The sequence below is a fragment of the Populus euphratica genome, unplaced genomic scaffold (genome assembly GCF_000495115.2).
Source record: "Populus euphratica unplaced genomic scaffold, PopEup_1.0 scaffold108.1, whole genome shotgun sequence".
NCBI classification, from domain to species: domain Eukaryota; kingdom Viridiplantae; phylum Streptophyta; class Magnoliopsida; order Malpighiales; family Salicaceae; genus Populus; species Populus euphratica.
In genome coordinates, this window is record NW_011499996.1 from 68,294 (window position 1) to 88,709 (window position 20,416).

At 31.3% G+C, this 20,416-nt stretch overlaps 2 protein-coding genes across 4 annotated transcripts; both read right to left on the reverse strand.

The window, feature by feature from the left end:
- Positions 1-233: 233 nt before the first annotated feature.
- Positions 234-5,671, reverse strand: LOC105140631 (probable serine/threonine-protein kinase At1g18390). Of its 2 annotated transcripts, none has more exons than XM_011047528.1 (4): positions 4,705-5,671; positions 1,827-1,868; positions 1,427-1,681; positions 234-1,337 (listed from the first exon to the last, which is right to left on the reverse strand). In XM_011047528.1, the coding sequence occupies exons 1-4, from the start codon at positions 5,504-5,506 to the stop codon at positions 451-453; spliced, it is 1,986 nt and encodes a 661-aa protein (XP_011045830.1). In that variant the 5' UTR covers positions 5,507-5,671; the 3' UTR covers positions 234-450. The 2 variants fall into 2 exon arrangements, with proteins under 2 accessions (XP_011045830.1, XP_011045829.1); XM_011047527.1 differs by having other exon boundaries at positions 4,696-5,671.
- Positions 5,672-11,236: 5,565 nt separating this feature from the next.
- On the reverse strand, positions 11,237-15,982 carry LOC105140633 (uncharacterized). 2 transcript variants are annotated; one of them, XM_011047530.1, is made up of 8 exons: positions 15,718-15,982; positions 15,415-15,490; positions 14,908-15,125; positions 14,448-14,779; positions 12,359-12,519; positions 12,064-12,255; positions 11,875-11,971; positions 11,237-11,767 (listed from the first exon to the last, which is right to left on the reverse strand). In XM_011047530.1, the coding sequence occupies exons 1-8, from the start codon at positions 15,807-15,809 to the stop codon at positions 11,628-11,630; spliced, it is 1,308 nt and encodes a 435-aa protein (XP_011045832.1). In that variant the 5' UTR covers positions 15,810-15,982; the 3' UTR covers positions 11,237-11,627. The 2 variants fall into 2 exon arrangements, with proteins under 2 accessions (XP_011045832.1, XP_011045831.1); XM_011047529.1 differs by having other exon boundaries at positions 14,448-14,694; positions 14,823-15,125.
- Between the last annotated feature and the right edge of the window lie 4,434 nt (positions 15,983-20,416).

The following is a 20,416-nucleotide window of genomic DNA, read 5'->3' on the forward strand; positions in this document are numbered from 1 at the left end:
AAAAATCAACCTTTTCCTGTCTTCTATCCTTAAAAATCTAATAACCAATGAACATACTATAGATGCAATACTAACTGAATGACAGTTATGCATTGCAAAAGTTTTCAGGAATTAATGCGAACTGAATGACAATTATGCATTGCAAGAGTTTTCAGGAATTGCAGAATTAGAATGAGTGAAACAATCAAATATTGAGACTATTAATCAGCAGAAAAGTAAGAGATTAGAGAAGCCAGCAAAATTTCAACTTCCTATACTGCTCCGACAATGAATGTACATCTGGTCAAAATACACTGCCAAGCCATAGCAAATAAATAGAGACCGGCAATATCTGTAACTTCATTGCACGCAGGATTCTGCTTCTTCGCTATGTACTTGAAAATTTAATGAAACAAGGAAAAAGTCAGGTAAGCACTAGCGCACAAGGGGTCGTAATAGTGCTAATTCAGGTCACGGTGACAGCGTGCAGTCAAGTGGTATCGGGCCACTCTTCAACAGCACAACATCATCTGAAGGAATATCTATCTCCTCTGCCTTTTCCGCAGTGTAGTCTCTATTTTGTATATCTTTCAGAATCTCTACGACTTTTTCCATGGAGGGTCTCAACTCCCTTGCAGATTGTAGACATCGAAAAGCCAACTCAGCCACCGCAGAAATCATTTTTCTTGCTGCATAATCTGATTCAAACCCAAGACCTGGGTCAACAAGTTCATTTAATGCATTGCTTTGGATTTTATTGATTGCCATGTTAGACAAATTAATCTCGTGCCGGTGTCTAGAGATATCAACGGCAGGCATCGATGATATAAGCTCTATCAAGACCACCCCGAAGCTATAGACATCACTCTTATCAGTCAGCTGGTAGCATTGATGATAGTCTGGATCAACATAACCCGGGGTCCCTTGTGGAGCAGTTGAAACATGGGTGGCATCTATTGGAAATAGTCGAGACAGCCCAAAATCTGCAACTTTTACGCGGAAATCGTTACCAAGGAGAATATTGGTGGTTTTCACATCGCGGTGCACAATATCAGAAGCATGAAGATATGCCAATGCACTTGCAGTCTCTACAGCAATGTTCATCCGAGTAGGACAAGTCAATGCACCAGGCTTCGCTCTTTCACCATGGAGATGATCAGCAAGTGTACCATTGGGAATGTACTCGTATACTAGTAGGAGTTCACGGCTCTGCTGAGAGGTGCATCCATATAGCAGAACAAGATTTTGATGGCGCAGGCGAGTTAGGATGTCAACTTCATTCAGAAACTGCTCAAGTCTCTTGTAGTTGTTCTCATACAAGCGCTTGACTGCAACCTCGCGGCCATCTGGAAGTTTGCCTAATGAAGAAACATAGGCAGCAGCAACGATTTAAATAAACTGTGTCCTTCAAAAGCCAACACTGTAATAATGATTGTTAAATCTTTACCGTAATATACTGTCCCAAAGCCTCCATCTCCAAGCTCTCTAGTCTCATCAAAATTGTTAGTAGCCTCTTCAAGTTCATCATAAGAGAAGAGATGGACGCCATTGTAGCTACCTCGCTTCTCCATATTTGCCTTGGAAGATGGAACTGATTTAATGCTTCGAGAGACATAGGATACATATTGCCTTTTCTTGTGGCGGTACCAGAAGAAGAAGGCTATGGACATTATGATTACCGTACCAAGAGATGCCCCAAGAGCTGAAAGGAGAATGCTGGGATTGGTTAGCCTTTTCAGTAACAATTAGGTGCGAAAACTTTCACAGCATTTAGATACCTAATTGAAGTGATTAACAATGCAGAGAAACAGAAGTAAATGTAAAAAGAGATCATGAAAACATCTTACCCGTACGAACCTTCCGACCCACATTCATGACATCATTATTTCCTGGATAAAATAGTACAAAGCAGTGAGGAGTTAGATTTCCAATAAAAAAGTTCAAACTAAAAACTGAAATTTTAGACTTCTGCAAGCTAAGAACAGCTTTATATACAAAAGACTGAATTTTTCTAAATTAAACTGCAAAATTTCCATAGCAAATGCTTTGTTTGCATGTAGTTGTATTCATGAAAAACATCAATCAAATAGAAGTATCTAGCATTCTATATAAACAAGCCAACAAAATGTATAAGAAAAATATATAGAAAGAAATATGGTTCTAGAGTGACAAATACTATGATGCAACACAGTTTTGAAATCTTGCCAGGTCACACGGGTCGACCCGAAACTTGACTAAAATGGAGTTGAAACTGGGCTGGATTGAAGAAAAAATAGGAAAATAAAAATTCAGTATGACTCGGTTGACCCAATGGATTGACCTGGCGACCTAGTTGACCAGGTTAAGATCCGATTGCAAACCTGTTAACTTTTATTTTTTTATTAAAACAATATCATTTTTATTTTTATTTTAAAATAAAATTTAACCTAGCTAACTTGATAATCCAATCAAAACTTGAAACTCGTGCCTTGAATCGGGCAGCCACCAGCCGGTTCTTAAAACTATTCAAGCATTTAGATTTTCGAAGAGTAGAAGTGACTTCATGGCACTAAATGTGAGATACTGACATTATTTTTTAGTGGCTGATTGTCTTTGTAAAATCATGGTCTAATCAAGAAGCCAATCCTAATTCCCTAATCTTCAAGCTAAACCAAATCAGAAATGGCAACTCAGCCCAAAAAATCTTCAAAACCTCACTATATTTTGCAGTCCAATGTGTTACAAATATTTGAAGCAGACTTAAAAAAATAAATATATTTTTAATAATTATATGGCTAGATAATATATCTAGGAGACACCTAGAAAAATTAAAAAATCCTTTAAATAAAAATTTCAAAATTAATTCAGAGACTCCTCTTCGAAGCCTCACTATAATTAATTTGTTCAAAGCAACTACCAATATCTTCACCAGCGTGGAGAGGAGCATTAACAAAATCTTGGCATGACTTCAGTGAAAAGAAAGGAACAATCTCTTGAGATGTTGATTTGATAGAGTTTGTCAATATTTTCTTGCAAGTTTCAGAGAAATATCAGAAAATTCTTGAAAGAAAGCAAGTTCATGATAGAATATGTACAAAAAGTAAGCCAAACAAAAATCTAGCATTAAAGATAAGATGTAGCATATGCCAAGCTATCTTGACATCCATGATGTTAAACCTTTGAACATGTTAATCTCGAAAGCAATATATTCCTTTAGCACAGACAAGATCGAAGAAACAGACCAGTTACAAGATCTCTAATAATCGAGCCGAGCCATGATGGGCAAAATTGAAGTTTTCAAGCTTAAACCCAGTAAACAGTAGAAATGGGGAATAGGTTAATGGACAGATTAATTAGGTGAGGCATATTGAGAAATAGAAATGGAAGGATGCAGTTGTGTGAGAACTGGTTGGTTGAACCAAAAGTGTGGAGAAAAGAACAGAGGGCTGGTTCTTGACATCAAGTTTATTATAAGAAAAATTATAAATGTTAAAATCTAAACGTATATTTAGAAGTGTTGATGTAATTATTTTTTAAAGTATTTTTATTTTTTAAAATTATTTTTTATATTAATATATCAAATAATTTAAAAATACTAAAAAATATTAATTTAAAATTAAATAAATTAATTTTTTTTAAATATTTTTAAAACAAAAAAATAAACCGAATCTAAAACTAAATAGCCAAGTTAAGAAACTACAAAAAGACATAATAAATGATGATATCTAATATATAAAATCAACTCTTGTGAATTCGTGAATAGATCAAATAAATAAGAAAACTGTGAAAGAATTAAAAATCATGATTAAAAAAATATATAAAAATATAAAATAAAAATGAAAAGGAGATTTCCAAATAAATTAAGTGCATGTTGGAAATTAAGGTTAACCTGTTTTTTTATTGATATTTAAAAAAAAATTGTTTGAAATATAAAAAAGAGGGAAATTCAAGCAGGGGTTGGGTAAGAAAAACAAAAACACTCTCGTATAGCTTATGCTTAAAAAATTAATAAAATAAAAGTGGCAAATAATTGTTGATCCCTCCAGGCTACCTCTAGGATATTTCATTCACTATAAATAAAGTATAAACAAACAATGTTGCATACCATTGAATAAAAAAAGGAAAAAAGCCTAGATGGCCATGAAAATTGAGAGAGCTTTTGAAGAAAACAAGCCCCGAATATGCATGGCAATTGGCAACGATGCTTGTTCCCAGTTTCTCTAATTCTAATCCAAAAGAGGATGGATTGTAAGGAAATAAGATACTTGCGCTCCTTTTGTGGACCGTTGACAGGTTCAAACTAGACTTGGGGGGGAGTCATTTTCCATTAATACGACACTCAAGCTCGCCTAACTTGGGGAAATCACTTTCCATTAATACGACACTCAAGCTCGCCTTCTTGTGGGGTCAACCAAAATATTTCTTTAAAAAAATAAAAAAGGTAATCTAGAGATTTAATTAAAAAAACTAGAAGGACTAGCTTGCAGAGATGTAAGCGATCGAGGGACTAAGCTATTGCTTTACAATTTTCCTATGATAGATGGGTTAATGGCCTTCTCATCGGTGTTAATGCCATTGGAAAGTTAATTTTGAGTTCCGAACAAGAAGAAAGCCCTCTTCCTAATTATCAACCCTAATTTAACTTAATTACCCACACAAATAACACGAAACACACTGAAATGAATAATAAAACATATAGCAGGGAAGGGATACAAAAAAGAAAAGGAAAAGGCATACTTAGCTGACCTTTGCAAACCAAAGAATAAGGATGGTCACGGCAAAGGCACAAGAACTCTCTATTGGGATCAGTCAAGTTGGTTCCACATATTCCTTTCGAAGCCATGCATCCATCGCAAATTGAAGGACCTTGATCATACTTGTACGACACTTTAAACTTTTCTCCTAGAACTTGCTCCAATTCTGGTCTGTTACCCGTTAGTCGACGAAAAGACTCAGCTGGAATGGGGATTTTGAACCATATGCTACATTGGGTTCGGTCTAGCCCACTACTGCTCTCCAAGATATCATCACTTCCATAGAATGATCTGCCACTATATTTGCTACAATACGAACTCAAAATTCTATTTTGCTCCAGCGTCGAGTTCGATACCGTGCAGTTGTAAAGCAAGTTCAGGTTTTTAAGGTTGAGGTCATAGCCGAAGACATGGATGTCACTCTTAGTACTTGAATTGGCTAAAGTTTGAGAAGGACAAATATAATATTGGGAATTCACTAGCTGCAGAGTCATCAACCTGGAAGATTGATCTAAACGAGATAGGCGGAATTCTAGTGTGTCACTAGGTATTGTAGGGAGCTGGCCTTCTTCACACTTGAGCTTGAATCCTTTATGTCCACAAACTTCAGGTCGATCACCTCCCCAGAAAGGATAAGAAAGGTTTGATAAGAGTCCACAATTAAAATGCTTTTCGCAGTCTCTGTAATCTTTATTATCATCCTTGCCATAAGACGCTGATGCAAGGATTAGGACAAGGAAGATGGTGAAGATGGGGTGGTGTTGATAGAGTAATAGCAAAAGATGGGCAACCATTTTTCTGTTTCAGAACGTGAAGAGAAGAGTCTTCAACTAGGAGAAGGGGATTTAACTGGTGGCTCAACACACAGATTATTCTATCATTTTCAAGGAAATGAAAGAGAGGAAGCTTGGGAAAATGTTAAGGTGTACCTTATAATAATGTAAACAAGGGGCCTCTTATTTGCTTTGACAAAGAAAATAAAAGTAAAGATGCCCCCATATTTAATTAAAGATTATAATGGAGAATGAAGAAAAAGAAAAAAAAAAACAAAAAGTTGACTTCCAGGGTGGCAGTAGAAAGTATTTTGGACTGTGTTTGGTGGCACTGGCGGGCGTTAGGTGTTACGTGGTAAACAAGGGATAAATTTTGCAGTTAGCATATAAGATAAAAATAAAATATTAATTAACATAGCAGCAAATTTTTTTTTGGCAAAATAGTACATATTTAGATGTAGCATTTATGACTGTAACATCTAATTAAATATCACAACTCTAAACTACAATATTAATTAAAAATCACGGTAAGGAATCACAACAAAATTTTAATAAATATCACAATTCATAATCATAATATCAATTAAATTTAAAACTAACCAACCATCTAAATCATAATTATCAATTACATTAATTGACCTTTTAAAAAGAAAAATTATAAAAATATCAAAACTAGAACTTTAATGTCAAATTTCTTATATCAAAGAAAAATTATTTTAAAAAATTTCTATAAAAATTTAAACACAATTTAATAATCGAATCAATAGTTGGTACCCATTAAAGCCATCATTTTGGTCTAATATGACTCAATTTTTTTTTTAGTCTAAATTTATTTTACTAATCCATAAATATATCTATTAGATTATCCATGTAATTTGTTTAAAACAAATCTTTTTTCTAATTATAGCAAATTCGTATTTGATTATTCATAATCACTCATTATTGCAATCATAATTACACTATTGACATTGAAAAATATAGAACAATTGCTATGTCAATAATAATTTTTTAAGATTCTAATTAAGGTTTATTTTTAAGTCCATAAGTTGGATAAAAAAATATATTATGACTCATGAAACATATATATATATATATATTGACTTATATGATTAGATCAACAAAAAAATTATCAATGAGACTATATATTAAATTGTTATGCTTTAAAAATACAACTTGTTTAAATATTATTATTTAAAGTGTGACAATTATCTTTTCGTGCTCCTAAATAGCAACATCTAGTAAATTATATGTTTTAAAAACACAACATTAATTTAAAAATGTGTTAATTTATAAAATTATTTTTAAATACTGTTATTTTGCAAAAGCTTTTAGCTTGCTATACTACTTTATATAAAAAATCCATAAACAAGATGGCCAGATTTGCATCATTTCTCGAAGAGGATGAGCTCCTTCTCATGATTTGACAACTAGAAGATGCAGCGTAGGAGGTAGTTCACAAACTATATGATATTCAATTAAGCGCGTCAATGTGGAAAAGGGAAGTAAAACCGAAGTTATATACTCTAAAATTGCAATATTGTTCCTCGACTTTGCCCCGGTTCACGGCTGCGGATCTTTAGAGGCTGCATGCATGGTGGGGTGAAAATTCTGTTTAAAAGTGTAGCCTAGTTAATTTTTAAAGTATTTTTTTATATTAAAATATATTATAATGATATTTTTTATTTTAAAAAATTAATTTTTAATAAAAAATTAAATTTTTTAAAAATATGAGTTTCCTGACCAAAAATATAAGTGTATTTTTATCATATTAAATATGACCCGAAACCAGGTCAAAAGTTTCATTCTATTAGGGACAGCGGGTGCATGGAACTAAAGGCATAGAGGACCAGTCCAAAGACCAAAAAAAAAGAAAGAAAAAGAAAAAGAAATCATAGATATAGTGGCCCTCTACAAACAAACAGTAGTGCTTTAGGGATCTTATGGTCGTTGGGCAATTCTCAGGTTTTGCACTGTTTCTATAAATATTTGTACTTTGGCTTCGACAAGCAAGCAGAGCTCTCATTCGATGATCGCTTTATGGTCATTTGAGGTATCTCGAGCTCTTCACGTTAATTTGCAAACGAATTCCCACCTTCAGATTAGGTGCAGCAGAGTTTTTTGGTCTTCTACTCGTGAAAACTACAGTCTCTTGACCAAGTCCTGGTGATTTTTCAGGCTCATTATTCTGTAAAATCTGACATCCGACCGTAAGAAGCACTCCCTGAGAGAATTTAACATTGGTCCGAACTTCAAACATCAAAGTCCAATCTTTCTTCCATTATGTCTACAATAAATGAATATGCGCACTGTCTTTGAAGTCAAGGATAAGGTGCCCTTGCCTTTTAATGAAATATTTTATCGACAACTGGACGAAGAATGAAGTGGAATGATGAGAATATGTTTTATTTATTTAGGAATTCTAATATTGTAAGATTATTCTAGATTTTATTATTTAGTTGTTAAATAAGGATTTTATTTATTTTTTATATAATGATTGTGCCTTTTTTTGTTTTGCTTTTAAAATTTGAATTTTTATCTCTTGACTTCTTTTTTGCTGGTGATATTATTATTACTATTCTATTTTAATTATTTTTATTTTAGTGACTCTTTCCTCCTTTATCCTCCATCACATTTTGAACAATTTGATAATAAAATTCAAGAATTTTTTTTTAGTTTTAAAAATTTTAAAAAATAAAATTTTTTACTTTAAATTAATATTTTTTTATATTTTCAGATCATCTTAATATATTAATATTAAAAATAATTTATAAAAAATATTATTTTAATATATTTTTAAATAATAAATACTTTAAAAAATAATTACAGTTATACTTCCAACCAATCTGGCTTTTAAGTCACTGGGCATGACCACCATACAACATGTTTTGTGTCTTGAAATTAGTACTCGTCATTGAGACAGTAATGTGAACATGACGCTTGCAAAGTACTAACATTACCGTAATGAAGCAATGATCAAACATCTAATCTCTCCTCACTAAGGTAAATAAATTGATTTGATGCTTATAATTAACATTAAAAAAAAAAATTAGCACCCTATAGCCGTCTCCCAATCAGCATAAACCCTTGGCCTATCACCCGAGTAAACCCAATGACCCAGTCATAACTTGTGACCTGAGCTTTTAACATCATCACCCTTACATTTTCCGTGCATGTTCCAAACCAATTAACTTGGTTCGTCTCATTCCCCGTCAACACAATGACATAAGACTGCTTTTCCTTAAACCTTAAGCAATCCATGTGAGGCATGGGAGGCTCCGAAAATAGATTGTTGGTGCAATTAAAGTAAAAACTGAGGGTCAAATCCAAATTTGAGCAATTTAAGGGTAATGTTTCCAAAGTAAGATTGCGACGGGGTTCTGAGACAGTTTTCGTTTGTGCCATAATCAATGTCTCCGAGGGTAATAGAACGGTTGATGTGGTATATATATTTGACATGAAAAGTGCGGTTACCAGAAAATCATAGTGTTGTTTCACCATTTGCGCATGAAAGACCAAAATATGGATAGGCACACTACAGATTGGAGGTATCATCAAAATCCATTTGTCAGCAAGGGTATATAATGGTTATATTATCACCGCATGACTCATATATATGGATGAGAACCTCTTAAACACTCGTTCAAGTAACCCATGTATAAAGATATTAATTTTCATAAAACTAAATAAATAAGGTTTGATAAAAGTGACATAAATACAACTCATATCTAAGCACCAGCATTATTGAAAACAAAAATCTCCATTCAACAAATATTGATTTATAAATGAAAAGTTTAACGATAATGGCACGAAGTCAATTGTTATTCGATAAGTCATTTTTAGTTCTTTAGAGAACCAAAAAAGGAATAATATCCCACCAACTCACATAATAAAATGCTTAGCAAAGAAGTTTTATTAATTTGAATTGCGTGACCCTAAATATCTGATTATGATATTATTTATACTGATTCTAGACTAAAAAAAACCCTAATAGATCTCCCTAACAAACTGATTTGACCCACTTACAAAACTAGTCTAAAAATCTTAAACCAAAATGCTCATAACATGATCCAAACAATTCTTGGATCCTAACTAAAAATAAATTATAATTAAGTCCAAACAAGCTTAGGAGCATAACTAACAATAATAAAGATAAAGCTCACAAGTCATAATGAATCTTTGTAAAAAAAAGGATTCTGAAACATTAATGAATCCTTGTCATACTTGAAAATTTTATTGCAACCTATTAAAGATCCTTATAGAACTAGGATATTTCCAAAATAAGTTGTCATATCCTTATAAAAAAAATGATCATTGCCAAATAGAAAGTCCATGAGTCAAAAAGAAATAAATAATAAAATTCATACAGTTTATTTTAACCTATATCATACGTCTTTTCCAAACTCTGATTCACCTAAATGTTTACCCCAACATAGAAAAATACCTATAAAATCTTCTGGTAAAATTTCAGCTCGATCTAATAGTTGGATTTGAAGTTATGCTTAATAGTATAAAACTGGATGATACTAAATTTTATGTCAAAATCTGAATTTAACCTTACTTGAATCGTATCACATATACTATAGGATAGTTTGTCAAAGATGAATTGAAATCATCTCCATATCCAAGGAAATAATATTGGTGAAGAAAAAAGAAAAAATAAATAAATTGAAAGGTTGTGTCATAATCAAAGTCAAAGGTTGGATGCACAAATTATGTTTGCAATCTGCTAGCTCAAATCATATATTATATGTATAAAAAAAGTTTAAAAGTCTCCTTGCTAGGATGAATGATATTATATCGAATAAAAAAACCTCTTAATAAGTCCCAAAATTCAAGATATTAGGAGTAAAGATAATACGTTAATTCGATAAATTATTAATCTTTTTAATTTAAGCAATTTAATTTATTCATTTTAGCCAAGGTATCTAGTGACTGAATATGAAAATCTTAAGTTATTGGTAGTTAGTATCTCATGTTGTCTAGTAAGCCAAGGTGGCTGGTAAGTGGTACCTGCAAAAGATACCCTTTGATGGATGTAGGGACTCCATAACTTTGTAAAGAAAAAAACACAAATATATTTTAAAAGATAGGTTTTGAAAATATATGTGCTGAAAGTGTTAAAAATAAAGAGATTTTATAATAGCACCATAACTATTTTTTATTGGCCCTTTTTTTTTCCATCATTTGATTTGTTTTAGCCACCTTTTTTATGTTTTTTATTTAATTTTATCCTTTAACATGAGGTATTTATTTAATGTTAGCTTTTAGTATTAGATTGATGGTAAATTGATTTTTGTATTTTTTTATCATGTAATAAAAGTCTTTTGGCCCTTTTGGTCTTTGATTTTTTTTCAATTATATCATTTAATATTGAGTTTTAATTCCTTTGGCTTTTTTTACCAATATTGGGTTTTTAATTCCTTTGGGGTTTTTTACTGCTATTTTTATCCTTTGCTCTTTTATTTTAGTTCTAATTTTATAATTTAATGTGAGGTTTTATTTTATTTTATTCTTCATTAATAAGTTGATTTCTTTTCTTTGGGTCTACCTAATAAATAATGTCATTTTAAAACAACTTTTGTATAATTTAATTTAAAACCTGGGCTCTTCAAAAATAATTAGGTATTGATTTTTTAAATTTGAACCATTTTACTTAGTTTTATAATAATATCAAAAACTTTCTTGTAATTTAAATAGTATTTTTTTCACATTTAATACATTTTCAATACAAGCTGCAGCGATGAATAAACAAGTTTGAACGAAAAGATAATATTATTATTTTTATATTGCTTGACCGACTAGGATACATGATATCTTCATGCCATAATTATCAAGCTTCAGGGATTTCCTACGTAGCTTCTCTCACTTTTATTGCTTAATTATTTGCATAATTGCACTTGCAAGGAAAGCGCATGGTAGTGTAATTGCTGGGGAATCACGATTGTAGGCGAACATTGACTAGTTCACAAACCGCGGCATCAGGGTAGATTCTGAGTGTTTTCTACACATCAGCTGATGCTCCATCGATCCACCACCGACTGCCATTGATGGAAGACTTCGGTGTTATTTCACCGTCCGATGGCGGATCCCCGGTACTTGAGCTACTTCACCATGATAGGTATACGTTGAAGTTATCTCCTAGCTAATTGTTGAATCCAAGATGGGCACTGCTTGGTAGGTTCCCCATCTCGACGTCACCATGATCAAATATTGAATACCCAAGTGGTTGAAATGATTTCACAATCGACTGATGGTGATTGGCGTATTGATCCACCAGCTCGCCTGTTTATTTATTTATTATAAAGCGATTCCATGGTTAATATATAGAATGAAAGGTCTTGTTTTTTGCATTTTTTATCAATAAAAGAATTAACTATATATATACACACCTTGTGTGAGCAGAGGTGTGTCACTTGAAATCCCAACAATCTCCTCTAAAGAGTTCCATTCTACATATGCGCGTTTTACCAAAGTGTCAATATAACCCTGTGCAAACGTCAAGAATGAAACAAATAAATTATAACAAGGAACACAAAAAAAAAAAACCTGTGCAAATGTGTGCCTAGATGATCCCTTACCGTATTGCTTGGAAGCTCTTTAGAGGAGTATGAATTCCCTTCGATCACTGCGTGCACAATTTGACATATAGGGTCGAAGGTGATGGTGCAATTGGGCCGTCGAAAAACAAAATGTTTGTTCCCCAGATCACAAGTCCTAGCATGTTTTATTGTAACTTCCCACATTTTCTCAGACATCCCAGGGCCTAAAACCTGTTCAAGTAATAGAAACGAAGTTAATTTCTAAATATTTGGAAGCACAGACTATAAAATGTATGAATTGCCGTGCTGTAAAGGGCAAAAAGTAAAACCATACCCCCCTAAGTCTCCGTGGGTCAATAACGGACAACTTCAAGAAATCTTGCACGGTGTAAATGCGCGCGGCGGCTAGCTTCTTGTGGAAAGCCCCATCTTTCCCTATCTTCTCAAGTCGCCAAACTTCGTCTTGTAGCATTGGTGGATGATGCTTCTTGTACACTACATGTGGACACCGATGAAAAATATGCATCATGGCTAGATTATTATAGAAGATTAATAGGAAATTAATGAAGATTTTATTGCTATGGGGACTTGTGAAGCAGCTAGGATACGTGCACAAAATTCTCTTTCTCAATCAATGAGGGAAAAAGGAATGAGCAATTAATTATAATTGATAAGTGGACAAAATCAAGCTGTTTGTATTTTTCTGGGACTACTCATTCTAGGAGTTAGGATCATGGGATTATTCATGGGAGGACACGTCATCAGTTGCCAATCTCAGTTAGAGTTTGACCTATTGAATATATATACATTGACTCTGACATTTGCCGGGCCTCCTTGATTCAAAAGAATTTTTTAATGTCCAGTTGAATAATGTAACAACCTGAATGTTTTTCTAGTGTATTTTAATTGATAATGTTTTTTCAATCATATAATTATGATAATATTGTTTATGACAAGTGAAATCGTGTTAGCTGTCCATTCTGTTTAGCCCCTTCCTTGGTTTATGTGTTATGTAATTTTTCTAATTATTCTTAGAAGAAGAATTATTTAGTAAAGAGTATATCATTATGTTAACTAGATCAAAAGTCATAATGAAAGCCTTATATAATGATTTTAATATTCACATCAAAACTATTATTGAAATCAATTATAATTAAATGGAAGCTTTATGTATTAATAATTTATTTGAAATTATAGTAATGGTTGTCATTCAAAGTATAATTTACTTAGAAATATATTAAATAAATTTTTTTATTTTTAAAGAATAATTTTTGATATCAATATATCAAAATAATTTAAAAATATTATAAAATTATGAACACGGATTAAAACTCTTTTCTAAACATGCTCTTGATAATCACTTTTGTGATATAGATCATGTTAAATGAACCCATCAGTGAATTCAAAATCAAAATCCCATGGCTGGAATGTTTGAAAGAGATGTTTCAATAAAATAACATGCTCTAAATAATCACTTTTGGGATACAGGTCATGTTAAATGAACTCATCATGAATTTCAAATCAAAATCCCATGGCTGAAATTTTTGAAAGAGATGTTTCAATGAAATTAGTGTTATTTAACAAGAATGATGGCTTGTAATGCAATTAATCTAAAACCTTATAAGAATATGAAAGTTAAAATTGATTTCAATAGTTTTGATAAGAATATTAAAATCATTATAAAAAAACTAAAAAATAATGAAATTGATGTATTTCTTTAATTGAAAAATAGTTTTATAAAAACAAATCTACATTTCATTACCACAAACACACTATCTAATAATAACAATAGTTGTTAAAAAAAATAAACAAATAAATATGTAAATATTAATTTTCATGTTAATGGCATCCGATTCCTCCACCCTAAGAGTTTTGAGTTGAAACGTGAAGTATGATAATTATTTTTAAATTTGTTGTATAGCGAAGCATGTAGGTAGAGTTATGCTATATACTAGGAACAAGAACAGCTATTTCCCTTTTAATCTAAGAAAAAAAAAAAAAGAATTACCCCTTCCCACTTCCAAGCTGTGATTCTTTGTTTGATCTCTCCTTGCGGAGAGATTAAGAGAGATTACACTTGAAATCATATAAAAATGCACATCATGAAGTACTAGGCTAGGTGCTAACTTTAGAAATGTTAAATAAGCAGAAGATAGGGGCAACGGATTGAAAAGTAAGCAAGGATTATCTTGAAAAAGGTTGGTAAATATTATTGAAGAATATAATTATTATAATAATTGAGAAATATTATACGATCAGTTCTATTATCACCAACTCACGTACGTTCGGTAGACATAAAATACCATGAGCTAATTGTAGATTTAAGGTTATACATGTCTCATGCTAGAAGTCATACTTCAATTGATGAGACATCATAATGAAATATTAAGAAATTAAAAGATAATTAGGAAGAAGAAACTTACATTCTCCACGATGATCTTTGACAACAAAAGCTTCAGTGATTGCTTCACGAATCCTGACTCCTTGATAGCTCTCCGGAACTACTCTTGCACCAAGCCTGAATTTCCTGCTTCTGATCCAGCTCGAATTATCGGTGAACTCAATCTCTCCGATCGGTGCAAACCCATCTCTTAGTGTAACCGATAAGCAATCTCCGGCAAGCAAAGGTCGCTTGCCTGTTCTCTCCTTCACAATATTGCTGTTAAATTCTTCACTAGTCCAAGTACGGTTATCATATGAAGGGAAGTCTCCATCGAGAACCACAACTTCAATTTTGATCGGGTGAGGAAGATATGTCCGAATGACTTGATCACCCCTTGTGTCTACAAGATAAATACTTCACTAGTCCAAGTACGGTTATCATATGAAGGGAAGTCTCCATCGAGAACCACAACTTCAATTTTGATCGGGAGAGGAAGATATGTCGGAACGACTTGATCACCCCTTGTGTCTACGAGAAGGATTTGGAGCGGAGAACTCTCAAGATCAACTATTTTGCTCCCTGTAAATATAGGGAGCAAGAGATTTTGGCTGAACATTAGTTGTAGACTTGATGGTTCAAGGGATTGGATACGCAACGAAGGTGATCTAGTAAAAAAGGATGTCGAACGCCTTAGATTGGTTTCCACTTCTTCATTCACCTAAGAAAAAACATATTTAATAGAATCAAATTAATTGTTCCTTGTAATTTGTGGCATGCTTTATGTATTTTTGGTAGGGCTTTTACATGCATTTAAGTTGTCCAAAAAACAAAATTAGTGCAAACCCTAGATTGGAAGACATATAAGAATTTTGTTCAGTCAAGGAGAGAAATGGTGTGAGGATCTACAAGTAAAACGAAGTATGCTTAAGGTTTTTCTTAAACAAGTGCTATTATGAAAGAATGAACACGAACTACAAACATCACTTAGTAGAGCTTAATGAACTTACAACTCTCCTGAGCATTGGCTCCAAGGCCAAACAGAAGTTCTTTAAGGAATTCACCATAACTGCTTCCCCAATTACCCTGTAAATAAATAGAAAGCATTGCACCACATGAGATAGACCTTCTTGATGGCAGTGCAATCTCTTTTGGTTTCTTCAAAACAAGAGACTCATTTCTAACTTCAGATGGTATTCAGAAAGCATAAAAATATATATAGCTTCAGTATCAAACTCGGTTTTCACAGATAGAAACAAAAGAACTGGAAAGGAATATAAGAAGAATCTCAATCATAAAATTCAAGCACGTACGAGGCAAAAGAAGGTCTTCTTCTCATTCTTTTCTGATCGTTGGGCTGATCCAAGTCCGAACCCGGTTCTTCAAGAAAACGTTTACCTGCCATGTGATTTGAAGATATATATGAAGAAGAAGAGTTAACTAGAAGATGAAATGGCGGAGGAGTTTCGAGTTCAGGGTTGATCAATGGTGCTTAGGGCTTTTTTCTCTACAAGTGGTATATAAGGGCACAAAAACTATTAAAAAAAAAGAAGAGAAGCACTTTCTTGGAATCATGGAGGAAATAACTTGGTAAATGGAGAGGCGGAGTGAACTACGGGTATAGGATGTCGCGACTTTGACGCAACATCTCTCCAAGTCAACCCCAATCGAGCGGAGATTGATTCTTAAATCGAAGAATTCTGCGGCTGTGATCATTCAACTTATTATACGGTACAAATATTTGCGTCTATGAAGATATATTGAGTTGCTCTTGATGGAGAATTTTGCCGTTTGATCATTTAAATATTCTCGTATCAAAATATGAAAATGGTCAGACATTGGCTTCATTTCTGAGAAGCATCATGTTTTTGTAGGTAGAGCCAGGAGATGGGCCCCAAATTCAGTAGCTGGTAAATAGAGAAATCACCATGCGACTACCTTTCTTTTTTTGGCACAGAGAAAATATGTACTGATTTTTGTCTTTAATGTTTAAAGCTACTAGATTATTTTAATATTAGTTCAATCACCATGACAGTTATTTTCAAAATTAAAATTATGATTTTATATGAAAAAACTTCATTTTTGGGTTTTAATTTTTATTCATAATAATTTAGGATTTAAGGTTTTCATGTTCTGTTAGTTATAATTAACGTGAAAAAGTGGGAAAGAATAATAGATTTATAAGAGGTAAAAAATGGTGAATAGTGTTTAATAAGGGTTGAGCTATATTGAAGGTGTGAATCAACTAGAGCTCGAGTTAAAATTTTGTTAAAAAAAAAATTATATGGATATTGCATCGTTTTCTCCATCTAATTAAACTATCCTTTTTTATCTTTCATTAGAATCATTGTCTTCCTGAGCTAAGAAATCCAAAGTCAAAAATTATATCCCTTTCTATGCTAGTTCACGTCTTGTTTCCCTATGTATTTAGCTTATAAAATTTAACAAAAGCAACATATTTTCTTGTTGTATAATAATATCCAACATATAAATTCAACTACTAAAATATTGTTTTAAACTTTAAAAGATATTAAATTTGATTTTCTCCTTACACATGTGTAATTTATTTGCACACAATATGATATTGATATGCGACGTATAAATGTTTCATATAAAAAAATTATAGGTCGTTCATATCATCAACGAAGATAGATGACAGTTTATTAATATTATCATAATGATATATTTAACTTAGCAATATATTTTTAGTTTGAAGAGTTAAATTCTAGATTCAATGATGGGACATTGAAACTCCTTATACTTAGTTCTACTTTAAAATCTATAAACAACTTTAAATCATTTAAAACTTATATTATTTGCAAGCTTATTAATAATTTTTATTCTAAAGATTTTAATGAATAGAACATTCATTATTTAAGATCTTGGCTATAGTAATATTAGGTTGATGTGATTCATTATGAGAGTTTTCAAAATATATCAACCATTTCTGAATTATGTCGAGGATTAGTTTAAACAAATAAGTCGCAACACTATCATTTGATTGACAGGTTGGTTTATCTTATTTTGACTTTGCTTGTTTCTACTGCCCCACATAGACAGAGCGAACATTTTCAGCTATAAAGCATTTTAAAATTATGCATCATAATGAAACTGAAGAGGAGTTCTTAGCAAATTTTATGATAATATATATTGAATAAGAGATTGTTAAAGATATAGATTTAGATTCAATTATAGATGAATTCTATTCCATAAAATATCAAAAAGTACAACTCTGATAGTTTAGTTTATTTTTATTTTTACTTTAGTTTCATGTACTTTGAAAACATTTTAATTTTATTTTTTTTTATATTTTAGGTTGTGTATTTTGGATTGAGATGTATTTGCTTAGTAGAAAAAAAAATCTTGGCTTCTAGGGTTTGTGGAAAAAACATGTTTATAAAATGATGGAAAAACGCATGTTTGGCTCGATGAAAATGGTTTTGAAGATATTTTTCTTATATTTTTCATCTTACAATGATATTTATTTGAGTGTTGGTGCAAGAAAAAAACTAAATAGATGAAGCTTTCAAGGGCAAAAATGTTTGAGAATATTTATTGGATTTTTAAAATAGTGCCTTGTACTTGCTTTTCGAATGAGATTTTTTGTTAGATTATTTCATTATTCATCTACTTTGATGTTATCTACCTATTCCTACTGTTTGGGCAACGCTAAATGCAAAACCATGAAAAATACGAAAGGTTTTGAAATCTTGAAAGATTCTTAAGTGGCTTAGTGGCTATGTTTTGAAAAAATAAACAAATCTTGAAAAATTGAGTTGTTAAAGTTCTTATTTCTTTACAATATTTGTAAAGTCATTCAAAAAGGAATTATTATTTTTTTTTTACTTTTTTTAGTTATCTTGTAAAGAAAAAAAAATATAGAGTATGTAGAATTGTATCAATTAGTAAAGGTGGAAATTCAATAACATTAGTATTATGAAATATAGGGTTATTAAATGTGTGGTCTTATATATATATATAGTCTATTGATTAGTGGCCTACCCCAAAACATATAAAAGAAAGATGAGACTTATTGATGAGTGGCTCTTCCAAAACATTTTAAAGAAAATTAGTTAAGGCCTATTTATGGAAAACCTTGCCACAAATAGGTGTTAGAAATCCTAGTTGTTGTTATAATGCAAGTGTGTAAATTAGAAGCAGAAGTGTAGGTCATTTCTGTAGAGTTCAATTGCATTTTTCTTCTTCAATCATGTAGCATGTTGTTATTAAGGTTTTTTGTAACAAAAAAAATTGTAAACGAAATTATTTCTGAGTTAAAAGCAAAATAGTCAAAATTGTTAATTCAATTCATTTCCACATATATATTTAATTATATGATTTATTACTTTATTTCAAACATAAAAATTATAATATGTTTCAAGTAGTATAATTAAATTTAATTATATGATTTATTAATTTATTTCAAACATAAAAATTATAATATGTTATCAATTAAATTCAAATTTAATTGTTAGTTGAATTCAACCAAACAACCAACAACCAGCAACCAGCATATATATGTCATTTTTCAATTGGTTGGTTTTAAAATAAGAGTATCTTTCTTACAATTTTACAAGGTAATCCTTATATGTGATATATAAAAATAAAAATAAAAACTCATTTATTTTTATTTTTCTATAAAGCTAAATTATTTCAAAAATAAAAATAACCATAAAAATATTGGTACTCCACATGAAAAAAAAGTTAGGTCATGCATACACATCTGAGTTGTGTAATGTGCGTGGGCCTAACAAAAATATAAAATTAATAGTAAAAGGTTCTAATATAGAAAATATCAATTATAAGGTTGTCATAAAGCATAAAATTAATATGAGAGTTCAAATGTATTACAAAGTTGCATCCTCGTTTCATGGTGATGCAATATCCATTTCCCTTTTGTATAATTCACTGCTCTTCCTTATGGAAAACATGGGTTCTAAATTAGTATTATACATAGAGAAACAACTATAATTTAACCATGAGAGAATTCTACACATTTTATCTTTAATAAAGATAGAATAAATCATTTCCTTCAATAAAGATAAACACAACTATTAACACTTAAAATAGTTTTAAATATAAAATTTCATTAAAATCTTTAAATTGAATTTAATTCAGAGAATTTCAAACATGTAAATAAACATAGATATAATTCATGTGGCAAATTGTTTTTATGATGACAAGAATCATAAAGACAGGATCGATAAATTTAAAAAAGAAAAGGTATTTTGGAAGTATAAAAGCAAATATGAATCTTTTTAAACACAATTTTAAATGTATATAAAGTTTTTGTAAAATGTTCAATATTTATCCTAATTTAATTTGTTGTTTGATGGTAGTATTATATATTTTTAAGTTTAAAAAACATGGACTTCTTTGTGTGAACATTTCTATTCTAGCATTTAAATAACAATTATATAAGTGCATCAAGAGTTTGATAAATGTTGCATATCAATCAACAACAACACAATTTAGTTATTCTGCAACCTCATCCACCATATTGATTAACAACACAAAACCACTACACTTTTTCTTTTTTCCTTTCCCTTCTTTTTACCAAACAACACGGTAGCTCAACCATTTTCCTTTCACTTTATCTTTGCCTAGACCATTTTCTTAAACATTGATCCTCTTGTCCTTTTTCCTTTTATATAACCTATCACTCTCTCCCTCTCTACTTCACCAACTAGATAACCCATTGAAATCATTGATAATCTTTCCATCAACCTAAACACAACAACGTAACCTTCTACTTGACCACTTTAGCTATCTTTTCTTCATTAATGCACCTAAAAATCCACCAAGAAAACCACACAAAATCAACTCAATTAACCCGAAGTCATAATAACCCTTATATCAAACCTTGAAATCATATTTGTTTTTTATTCTTTTTTTTTTCAAATTAGATCAATGGTATCGCATAAGAAGCACTTGCCACTATTTATACATCAAACAAATATGTCAACATGTGAATCTATAAGCCAACACTACCAACCTTTTTCCAAAGTTGAT